Source organism: Ictalurus furcatus, chromosome 1 (genome assembly GCF_023375685.1).
Source record: "Ictalurus furcatus strain D&B chromosome 1, Billie_1.0, whole genome shotgun sequence".
Taxonomy (NCBI): Eukaryota; Metazoa; Chordata; class Actinopteri; order Siluriformes; family Ictaluridae; genus Ictalurus; species Ictalurus furcatus.
In genome coordinates this window covers 32,169,841-32,182,499 of record NC_071255.1, presented here as the reverse complement: position 1 = coordinate 32,182,499, position 12,659 = coordinate 32,169,841, and the positions used below count along the sequence as shown (strand labels likewise).

The 12,659-nt window shown below is 40.5% G+C and overlaps 1 protein-coding gene across 2 annotated transcripts in view; it reads left to right on the top strand.

The window, feature by feature from the left end:
• Positions 1 to 12,659, top strand: part of sugct (succinyl-CoA:glutarate-CoA transferase) — a 122,132-nt gene that overhangs the window by 67,748 nt on the left and 41,725 nt on the right. Inside the window, exon 13 of one of the 2 annotated variants that reach the window (XM_053636369.1) lies at positions 7,947 to 8,934. The exons of the other annotated variant lie outside the window; for it this stretch is intronic. Coding sequence (XP_053492344.1) covers positions 7,947 to 7,985 — 39 coding nt within the window. The 3' untranslated portion in view covers positions 7,986 to 8,934. Of the gene's footprint in view, positions 1 to 7,946; positions 8,935 to 12,659 lie in introns of those variants that run through there. 2 annotated transcript variants of the gene reach the window in all.

Sequence of the window (12,659 nt, the reverse complement as noted above, 5' to 3'; positions counted from 1 at the left end):
CATCCATCCATCTTCTATACCGCTTAATGCTTTTCAGGGTCATGGGGAACCTGGAGCCTATCCCAGGGAACATGGGGCACAAGGCGGGGTACACCCTGGACAGGGTGCCAATCCATCGCAGGGCACAATCACATACACATACCAATTCATACACTACGGACACGCCAATCAGCCTACCATGCATGTCTTTGGACTGGGGGAGGAAACCGGAGTACCCGGAGGAAACCCCCGCAGCACAGGGAGAACATGCAAACTCCGCACACACAGGGCCACGTTAGGAATCGAACCCCCGACCCTGGAGGTGTGAGGCGAACATGCTAACCACTAAGCCACCGTGCGCCCAAATATATAAATTCAGGAAATAAAATTTAAATTGATAAATTTGCCCCTAATGAGCGAGCCAAAAGCAACAGTGAGATGATACAGAGAAGAAACCTTGAGAAGAACCAGACTCAAAAGGGTGACACCGGGTGCAATTATAAATAATTCCCTTCTATAACTGTACTACATGGTCAAATAGTGCAGTTGTATAACCAGGAAATGGGGAGGAAACCGGAGTACCCGGAGGAAACCCCCACAGCACCGGGAGAACATGCAAACTCCGCACACACAGGACCACGGTGGGAATCGAACCCCCAACCCGTGAGGCGAACGTGCTAACCACTAAGCCACCGTGCTCCCCTAACGCTGGAGTCTCCTTCCATAAACTCTAAATAAACATCTCCTCAGATAAAACGTCAACATATCAACATTTATACACTTTGCTTTTATGTCAAAGTTTACGTGCATCCTTCATCATTCCACAAATCCATAATTCTGTGTGTCAGCAGCCTGGCAAGACAGTAAATTGGGCAAAGAGAGAGAGAGAGAGAGAGAGAGAGAGGACAGTTTGTAGACTGATGTTATTTGTAATTATTTTTGACATAATTCTGACAAGGAACAGCTGAATCTTGAATCTTGGTGTAGTCCCAGATCCTTCAGGGAACTCCACTCATGCCCAGACTATACTTCATCACTCTGCTTAATCCTGTCTCCTTAACTCTGGTAGTGTAAAGTCATTACTGTTACACATCCACGCTAATATGTTTTACTTTTTTTCTTTACCCCATTTTTTTCCCTCTGAACATTGCCAATTCCATCCCACTAACGAGCTCTCCTCTGTCATATGACAACGACCAGCCAGGGCATGTGAAGCTAGCCACAACCATCCACGCTGATGGATGTGAAGCTAGCCACAACAACAGACAGGCCACAACTGCTGCTCATGTTATGTCAGGAAGCACTGGATTGGTAACCCAAAGGCATCAGCCTGATGATTGTACCACCAACTTATTGAGCATTGGTGGCTCGGTGGCTCTGGTTTACTGACCAGAAGGTCAAAGGTTCAAGCCTCATCACAATGAAGCTGTCACTGTTGAGCAAGACAGCTTCCTAACAAGATCGGTATGTACTGATGTGTCTTCTCTATGTCTGTCCTCTTCTATACATGAGCTCATAGAGTTACGTCATCCCTCCCACCCTGAATGTGCAGCCAATTACGTTCTCTTGGACTTTCATCCACTAGGGTGAAAATTTTTCTGTTGTGCCACTTGGGAGCCTTGATGCCATGGTTGTGTTATTTGTGTTGTTTATAACATCTTGAGTTTCTCTAGTGCCTTGCAACCGTTCATCTGCTCATTCATCCATTTGTTCATCTTCAGTAAGAACACTAAGGGATGCAGGAATACACCCTGGATAGGACTCTAGTCCACCCTAGGGCACCACTTGTTCACACCTAGGGGCATTTTATTGTAGCCAATAGAAGAAACTGGACAACCCAGAGAAAACCAACATGAACATGAGAAGAACATGGAAAACATCACACAGACAGTATCTCAATCTCTGGATCGGGTCACGTACCCTGGAGCTGTAAGGCAGTGGCGCTACCCATTGTACCACTGTACTGCCCTGCACTTGTAGCTCTTTACTCAAGGTTTCTTGCCCACATTGTTTATTGCTGCTTTGGATGTCTTAAATCATTTCCCTGCATGTAGCTTTGTTGCTATCAAAATGCTGCCTTCCTAGGCCTATTTCACACTTGGTCTGATTTCTCTAGTCCACACTCAGGAGGGATTCTGGGTTCCTGGGGGCGGAGCTAATATTCACAGATTTGCATTTGCTTAGAATTTCTTCCAAACCGTGGATTGGTTACTTAATTTCTTATGTAACTTTTGTGCACATGTTTGCTAAGTGGTAGGTACTAGGTTCATCCATTTGCTGTTTTTTTTGTTTGTTTGTTTGTTTTTCGTCTTTGGTATCAACGCTCAAGTCATGAAGAACAGTACTTTTTAGATGTGTGGCATGGCCTTATGCAGGAATACCTGCAAGCGAGGAGTGGTTCTTTCATTATATTTTTAGCCTTGAAGACTGGCAAGGGGTGTGTACATTTGTATTTATTTATTTGTATTTATTTATTTATTTATTTATTTGCAATGTTCTCAGGGCAGACCTGCACCACAACATGAACTAATTACAGTCCTATGTAAGTGTTTTTTTTTTTTCTTTGTTTTTTTTTTTTATCTATATCATGCGTTCCATCTCCTCCATTGATTATATCAGACTGTTCCCTGATATCACTAAACTTGAAAAGACGTGACAAGTTGAACCAATCACTTTTCTTGGCCTGCAGATCTGAAAGCATATACCATACACATATATTGCGTGTCACATTAGGTTCGATGGAAGCGAGCCCCAGACCAACATTTTCAGGAAGACCAGGGATAATACCTTTGGACTGCTCCTGGGTGAAAAAGTCACATTCACACTTCACCAAATGTATCAAACTCTCAGGGCAAATGGCCTAAAGTTGTTCTTTTTTTAAAGAAAAAAAAGAAAGAAAAAACAGAAACTGAGATCACTTCAGTTAGGCATATTAAAAGCCATTTTGACTCTGGAATGTTTGTGGAGGTAGAATAAACATGAGTAAGATTACAGCATACGCATAAAGTGTCAGTGGAGATCACAAATGCCACTGCAGCTGTAAAAGTCTGATGAAAATTGGCCCCTGGCTCTTAATGACCCTTCTTTCCAGAGACGTGTGTTCCTTTCTTCTCCCAAGGAAGCACCTGATTGTGTGAGAAGTTGAAAGCAGCAGCTGATATATAGCATAGAACTCTGCGATATGGAATTATTTATTCCCACCTCCTTATGTGAAGACATTTATATATCCAAATGGCCCCCAGACTTTCCCAGTGTCCCATGAAGGGGAAATAGAGTGGAGGAAATGGTGAAAACATGCCATGAAAGTAGACTTTGTGTGTCTTCATGGTGCCATAAATGTCAGCTCATGTCCAGCATGTGCTAACCCCACAGTTCACTTTCTGCCTCCAGGACCTTTAGATGTGCCATTTTTCTTGCTAACAGTTTTTGGGATTCTTGTCTAGTCTGTTATGCATCCTTTAGCCTTTGTTTAACCTTCCAACTCCACCCTCACTGGATAGTTAAGGACACTGTTTTAATGATCCCGGGTGCTGGTGCTGACTAGCACAACTGTGCACGGCTGCTTCAGGAGGAGGTACAGGTGGAGACCGTCAGCAGGCGGTCTTCTTCCTCTCTAACTGGTTCTAATTACTTCTGGCACTGTCTCACCCTGAAGGTGCTCCCAGCTCTCTTATTCCTCTTTCAGAAGTGTTCACAGTAAATCAAGGGTGTTTGAACAGAATCTTTGGAATGGAAAAGCGGGAAGAGAGGTGTTTTCTGATCTGCTGAAGTGGGGATTTGACTTATGAAACATTTTGCCTTGTACCCATTTTGCATTTGGCAGCAAGGCCTCTTTAGTATTTTCTGGTAGAGAGCAGAATTCATGTTTCCCTCAATTACTGCAATTTGCCCAGACCCTGAAGCAGCAAAGCATCCCCACACCATCACACTCCCACCACCATGCTTGACTGTATGTATGATGAACTTTTTGTGGAATTCTGTGTTTGGTTTACAGATGTAAAGGGATCCCTGTCCACATCAGTCCACAGAACATTCTCATCAAGGCGTGTGTTGGCAAAATTCAAACAAATCTTAATGTTCTTCTAGGTTAGCAGTGGTTTTTACCTCGCCATGAACAGTCATGAACAGTGACCTTTATTGATGCAAGAGAAGCCTTTGACGTTGTCCTTGGCTCTTTGTGACTTGCTGGATGAGTAGTTGCTGTGCTCGTGGAGGAACGTTGGAAGGTCAGCCACTTCTGGGAAGGTTCACTACGGTACTGAGTTTTTCCATTTGGAGATAACGGCTCTCACTGTGGTTCTTTGGAGTCCCAGAGCCTTTATAACCCTTCCCAGACTGATGTATTTCAATCACCTTCTTCCTCATCATTTCTGGAATTTCTTTCAACTTTGGCGTAGTGTGTTACTGGGTAAGACCTTTTAACCAACGTCATGCTGTTGAAAAAGTTCTATTTAAGTGTTGATGTGATTGAACAGGGTTTGCAGTAATCAGGCCTGGTTGTGTCTCGTCCAGCTGAACACCATTATGAATGCAGTTTCATAGATTTGGGGAACTAGTAACTATGTGGGGTTTGCTTCAATAAATAACATTATCATTTAAAAACTGTATTTTGTGTTGACTCCAGGTTGCCTTTGTTTTATCTTAGATTTTGTTTTCATTTCTGAAACAATTTAGTATGAGATATACACAAAAAGAAAAAATCAGGCAAATACTTTTTCACAGCACTGTATTTACATTTACATTTCTTAATCCGACAGACACACTCATCCGCATTGGCTTACAAGTAAGGTGAAACACAAACCACATCTCAAACTGTTAAAGGATTGTGTGAGTCACATGCTCCAAGATTAAATTTCCACCAACTAATTTTCAGAAGCCAGGGATGGAAAAAATCATAAGTTTACTAGCTAGACCACCAGGAAAGTGAAAGCACAGTGTGTGTTTAGTATGTTTGCCCAGTCTCATGATTAGGCTAAAAAATGGTAGCTAACATAATGTAATAAATTACAACAAGCTAGTTTGCTAGTTAAGTAAGCACGATAAGAAAGTGCCTGAGCTAGTACTTCATGTTTGTGGAATCAACAAAAAGTCAGCAAGTTGTTTGCCAATGTTTCAGCTATGACGTGCAGTGGTGTGTGTTTTTGTGTTGTTGTTGTTTTTGTTTTTAAACACAACTCACATAAAATAGATGTGTGTCTGGCATCTTTATTTTTTTTTCCTCATCATATTTAACAGTACAGTTATTTAGGATAATAATAATAATAATAATAATAATAATAATAATAATAATAATAATAATAATAAACTTTATTTCATAAAGCACCTTTATAAAGTTTAAATATACTCACCTGGATACTGTCCATTTGTGCTTCTGCTGCTGCTGCTGTAATCATAAAGACTCATCCCAGGACTCTTCTTCACAATCTGCTCATATTACGCACCCTTTTGACAAACTTAGTACTCTTTCAAGTTGCTCTTCTACACCTGTATTCTGTAATAATTTACAATCTCACTATCCAGAGTCAACCAGAAGGGGACAGGTGACCCAGTGTGTAAAGGTTTCTTCCTCATGTCTTCTCCGGGAGTTTTTCCTTGCCACTGTAGCCTCTAGCTTGTTCATTGTGGATCTAAATCTGCACCCTGATCTCTTTAAAGCTGTTTTGTATCACTGTCAGTTGTTTTAAAAAAAAAAAAACCCCTATTGTAGTCACTATATTTGCTCTGCTATATTCAGGAGTACTTTTCTCTGTGTAGTCTGACAGACTTTTAATGAATGTCAGTGTAGTATTTAAGTATCTTGGTGATGTCATGATGTAGTACTGCCTTTAAATTGTCTCTCAAACCATTTATATATTGTTAGGAACGCTAACAGTAAGCAAAGTACTTCCTTCTAGGACATTGACTCATAACTCAGCATAAGCATCAAAGTCTTCTGTTTCAGGGTGGGGTGGGGTGCGGTGAGGGGGGGGAGTTGGGTAAATGAAGAACTCAGAAATCTCTCTACAGTCTTGTTGCTTGCACAGCCATGAGGTGCTGTGATGCAACCAGAGATGGAACATCTCAATTCCTCTGAACAGTTTCAGACACAAACGCATCTGTAGTCAATAAAATGCCACTAAAGCAATGCTGGCCTGTGAGTGATTACAATATTTATTCTCAGGTTTAAATATAGCATAAGGACATGGTTGTGCAAGCGTAATGACCCCCAGGTGGAATCTCATAAACCTTCAAAATCCCGCACTCCTCTGCCAGCAAGGAATAAGGTTCCTCATGCTGACAGATTGTCAGTGTTTTCGTTGTATTTTAAAAACAAATAAAATAATAAAGTAACATCTGAGCCGTGTGACACTTTCATAACTATAGGGAAACCGCTCAGATTAAAGTCTATTTTAAGTTCTTTGAAAGATTGTCCGTTCCAGCTTTAAGACGGATCATTTGGATAAACATTGCAGCCGCTGATGGAATTGCGCTCGCTGTCATCCGATCTTGGAATCCAGATCTTATACTCGTCTCGGCGCGTCACTAATTGAAATCGATTCGGACATCTCTGGCATTGTCCCGTTACAACTCACGAACATCAATACTGTTTGTTCATGAGAGTCGTCTTTGAAGGCGCTTCAGTTTGATGATGCCCCATCAGTTTTATTTCTCATGACCAGTTCACAGGGCGCCTGGGAAACATTTGAATCCTTTGACAAACATCTGTTCAAGCCTCTTTGTTTTCATCCCCTTTTCTCTTTTTTTTGTTCTGATTTAGATTCACTATTTAGACATCAAGAAGAGTTTGTAAGAATGTTGTTGTTTTTTTGTTTTTTTTTAGAAGAAAAATGGATGCTTGACATGTTGCTATGTCCATCCTGTTCTCACGTTATTAAGGCTCGGTTCGATGTATGCAGACGCATACAGCGGATTACCGATGTGCATGAGAGCTCAGTGCTGTTCTTAAGAGTTGATGGACAAAAAACACCTTTGATCTACATATACATATTGAATTAGCGACAGTTGGTGAACTAATATACGCTCCTAACATTTTACATGCATGCACAGTTCTTACCAAGTCTCTTGAAAGTCTCAACATGGGTATTTTTTCTGAAAATCGTGACGGCAGATGGTAGGAGATGATCCTATTCTGGCTCTTAACATACTTCTTAAGCAAGCCAGTTGTACTGCTACAATCCTAACATGTGTTTTCCAGATTTCTGTCGCAAGGGGCAATTAGATGCATCATACATGGGTACATCATTTTTTGACACGTTTCACTGTTCAGTAACACACGATTCAGACTTTAAATGATTTTAAATGGTCTTGATTGCAACTTTTGAGGTTTTTTGTCTTATCGTTGGAGTGGTACCATCAAAAGTACATCTTGTGTACCTTTACTGTGTATCTTTCACTTGGGAAGGGGCATGTGGTGTATCTTTTAACTATCGTTTTAGAGTAAACCTTTGATGGTAGGGTTCACTTTCTTTTGTTTTCTTTTCCGATACCGAAATGTCCCATCTCTATTTAAAAGCATCAGCGGTGCTCAAAAACCAATTACGCATCTTAAGATATTTGTAAAGATATACTTTGGTCATGTTTCCAAGCGCTAGAAATGGATCGAAGGTACAAAAGATGTGCCCTTTGTTACAGCGCCCTTGCGTCTAGGAAAAGTGCAGTTTGGTACCTTGATTTCAGAGCGTATAAGAACTCATTGGCCAGTCCAGAATATTACAAGTTATTAGTGAAGATAAAATCAGTGTTCAGTGGGATTGTACCCTTTTTAATGCTCCTCACAGGAGCCATGGCATCATAATTAGGTCGTTCTGCCTTTTGCTGATAGATTTATGAGCATTTCTGTTTTATCTCCTCTGGAGAGATACTCGATTTATTAAAATGAATGTGTCGAAGATGACAGGTTACTCTTGGTCGAGTGGATTGTGGCATTTGCGGTGATAGGGGATTGTAATCTTTAATTCTGTCCATAGAGGTCTCCTTTGCTCTGGAATCCAACCGTGTGTGAGTGATCTCGTGGTGTCTTTGCAGCTTTTCCTCTATCCTGTCTTCCCGCCAGCCAAATTCTGATCCTGTAATGATTTACAGAGGTAAGCTGATGAGTTTAAGACTATGTGTTTCTTCTCTAGAATCAGACTTTTTTTCCACAAAAAGATTTCCTTGTGAAGCCTAATTAGATCTGGCTCTGTAGTGCCATCGGTGCTGGATTTAACCAAGCATCTACAAAACCTTTGAACAAAAGCATGTACATGGTATTGATTGTAAATTATGAAGACAGGCTCCAAATCTTTTTGAAGCCAGGCAGTGGGTTGAAGCGTATCTCAGGTCGACACTTGGCAATAGACTGTTGCTCAAATCTGCAGCCGGGTTTTGGACATGGCCCTCTGAGAGATCATTGTTAGCCACTTATGTGCGATGAAACCTGGTGAACTTGACCTGGAGATTTTGTGATTCCAGAGAGATGATCCTACAGCTCTAGATGATAGTGGGAAATATAATGGTCTTCTTGTTTTCAATGGCAGCAATTGACTTAATTACACTGGTTGTTATAAGACTGAAGATTTCAGTGTGTTTATATAGGATTCGCTAAAGATGTTCCGGTATGTCATGGATGTCTGCTTGAAGTCTACGTAGTGCTTAATTACAGTATTTGTAGTGATCATGAAAATAATGGATAATGATAAAGTTAGACATATTTCCCATGTTGCCAGTATGGCTTGAGTCAATGTAATCCAATGTTTGTTTTCATTTGGATGTTTATGAAACAGATGTCATTGGTTGATAGGGAGGGTGCAGAGGGAGGACCCAAATGAGTCATTTAGATGTGTTTCCTCTTTAACACTTGTATCTGATATCGAATGATCCACAGTTATGCCTCAGTACCTACTAAACAGTGAAAACAGCATCAAATCCCTGCAATGCTGCTTGCTTATGAGACTTTGTTATAGATATCTCTGTATCTGACCTCAAATCTTATTAATAGTTTATTTAAAATTATGAAATATATATATATATATATATATATATATATATATATATATATATATATATATATATATATATACACACCTATACATTGTCTGGGGTGAATTTATTGTAGTGCAGCTCAATGTAAGCGGTATTTAAACTTTTGTCATTTACTATTTTCCAGTGACGTGCAGCGTGACGGCAAAGGTTAAACTCCAAAGTCCCAGAATGCATTGCAGCTATACAACACATTTGCACCTTCAACCACCTTAACATGAAAATTAAAGCTTTGGAAGCTGGCCAATTTGAGCAGGGTGTACAGATGAGGAGGTGAGGTGATTGCTGGAAAGACTAAAAGACTAAAGCACCGCTGCATCGCTCTCGTTATGTAGAGATAAAACGAGGGCTAAATCCCACTGCACAACTATCAGCATTCCTTCGACTGGCATTGTGTGTACTATGGGAAACTATTAACCAAAGTGAAAACAGACCACCATGCCGATGATCGATGCTTAAACTAAAAAGCTCTCACCTCAAATGTAATTATGATTGAATTATATTTAATAATATTATTTAAATATTAATATGCAAGTCTTCCAAGCATTTTAAGCATTTCTTAATGCAGACCTAGAAAAGCATAAACACTTTAGGACTATTAGAGAAAATATGTGTGTGAACACTTGCCAGAAAAAACAAAAATCTATATAGGCAGTGGGCTGAGATGTGCTAGTAATTGAATTCAGAGTGTGGTGTGAAATACACAAATGGAGACTGAGAAAACAACAAAATTAATTGTTTTTCAAATGAAACCAGCTGTGAATCCGAGAGTGCAGAAATTCATAAAGGAAAGATTACAAAACTTACACATACCGTTAGTAATGCTTAGGATGAAAGTGCAATTTTATAGCACTATATATAAGAGCTTATAAAACTGAAATAGATGATCGAAGTTAAAACTTAACAGGAGAAAGTTCAGGTTTTGGAGTTCTCCTGTTACATGCATGCTCCACTGCCTCCTCCATGTCCTCAGCTCTAGACTGCCACTCTCCCACCCCATATGTTTATGGTCTGATGGATGAATCTTACACGAGCTCGAGGCACTTAAAAGCTGCTCGTGTGTGTATGGCAGCCTCCCATGGGAAAAGCAGTGTCTCTCATGAGCGCTTTAGCGCACTCTCTATCTCTCACAGACCCTGTCGATATCGATGTCTTGTTGGGCAGAACATCTGGAATGACATTAAGTGACTCTACAATCCTGGACCTGTCCTTTATCGCTTAGCTTTCCATATCGGAGCATATTAATTTAATAAAATAATAATAATAAAACAGTTGCTGTTGCCATTTTTTTTTTTTTTTTTTTTTTTTTTGAATTTCAAAGCAGTCTAAAGTTACAGTTAACCGTGAAGTATGCAGAAGCTGAATCAAATTGACAAGTTTCTAATGCTAATGCCACATCTGGAAACATCAGTGTGTTGAAACCTGGAAAAATGCCACTGATTCTGAGGTCTATATTACAGATACCTGTGCATAGTTCCGAGAGTTTAGGGGTGTAACGCAATGCCAGTATCTGTGTGTTTAACCTGAAATGGGTGTGGCTTACACTGAAAAGGTGTTTTTTTAACATATATTTAAAAAAAAAAAAAAAAAAAATTAAATATGAACCCTGCCACTGTGACCTGGGAAACATGGCAAAACTCTGAAAAACACTGTTTTTTTTCTTTTCTTTTCTTTTCTTTTCGTCATGATATGTGAATTCTGATTCTGACAGTTCCTCAACCTCAGCTACTTCACTCAAGTTCATCATTTATCTCTACTAGAGATGTGCATAGAACTGTTTTCTTTTTTAAATCCCGCTCATGCAGTTACTGTATTTCCTAATGAATTTAGTTGATTCCCAAAGTATAAACAAGCTAGTAGCCTGATTTAAACTACCCTGACCAGGCAGTTACTAAGGATGCTGTAAATGCAACACGGAGTGACACAAGTTTATGATAATGAGCATCTTTCTTTGTTCTACAAGCTGTATACTTGACCATTCATTCATGCCCAAATGAAAGTAAAATCCTCCTGTTTAAATGACTCACAGTACATAATCTGTTCATTTCAAACAATGTATTTGGTTACATCGCTAATAGAGGTGAATTTCTACTTTGGATCTAGTGTTTGTGTGTTTGCGATAGCAGAGCGGCCAAGATATTAGACCTAATTATTAACCGTGTTATTTGGCACGCTGAATGCAGAAGCTGGTTTGGTCCAATAGAGGAAGCTTCGGATGGAAGTTTACTTAAAGCCAAATCCCACTACACCCACACATTCATGCTCTAATTATCAAATTGAGTTTTTGCTTCATGCTTTGGTGGTTTTATGGGGTGGCTGGTGGCTCAGGTGGTGGGTTGGTGGTAGGTGGTTCAGGTGGTAGGTTGGTGGCTCAGGTGGTGGGTTGGTGGTAGGTGGCTCAGGTGGTAGGTTGGTGGCTCAGGTGGCAGGTTGTCCACTAATCGTAGGGTTGGCGGTTCAATTCCCGGCCCACTTGTCTCCACATGCCGAAGTGTCCTTGGGCAAGACACTGAACTCCAAGTTGCCCCTGATGGCAAGCTAGTGCCTAGCATGGCATATGTGTGCGTGCATGTGTGTGCGTGTGTGCGTGTGTGCGTGTGCGTGTGTGCGTGTGCGTGCGTGCGTGCGTGTGTGTGTGAATGGGTAAATGAGAACTTTGTAGAACTGCTATGATTAAAAAAGCGCTATATAAGTACAGACCATTTACCATATGGTATTTGTAAGAGTGATACTTGTAGTTTGTAGTTACTTGGTCAGCATCAATTCTGCCAGCGTCAAGCTCCAATCAACCCCCCTTACACTCAGTGGGATGAGTCACTTAAACTTCAGCCCACTCTGGGATTTCATGATCCATACCTGGCAACATTTATTACTCATTTGAGCCTTAGCAAAGATCAGGAATAGAAGTGTTAATTCCTTAAATATTTGGTTTAGATGTTGAAGAAATTGTCTTTTTGAGGATGATTTGCTCCCTCAGTTTTTGGGGAATTATTTATTGCTTACAGCTCTGATAATGTGGTTTTCTATGCGGCACTGAGGGACAGTGAGTAGCAGTGCTGCCTCACAGCACCAGGGTCCCTGGTTCAATCATGAGCTCAGTCTGTCTGCCCTTCCCCAAGTTCGGGTTCTGCCAAAAACATGCTGTTAGGTGGACTGGCTAATCGAAATTACCCCTAGGTGTGAATGTATGTGTACTTGATGACCTGCGATGGAATCCCATCAGACGTGTATTCAACCATCATGCCCAGTGTTCCCAGGAAAGACTCCAGATCCAGCACAACCCTGACGAAAAAACAGCATGAAACAGTTGCTGAAGATGAAGGATCTAACATGAACGGACACAATCTTCACGTTATATGTAAAATGCATTAGAAGCAAATTTGTCATAAATTTTTTTTTTATTATTATTTGTTCAGTAAAACGATCATATTTTATCCAACAAAGCATGAGCAAAAAATGATTAAACTACGTGTGTATATGGAATTTCAAAGCATTAGAAGTTCACACTAGGGGCATTAGCTGTTGCCATTGTGCTGTGCTGCAGATGTGGGTCATGGTTGCCAAATACTGAGCTCACACGTCTGTTACCTCGGCTCATGGGTCACACACTGACTGATCTCAAAGATTAGTGAGACCCCAGTCGTTATCCAATCTTCACCAAT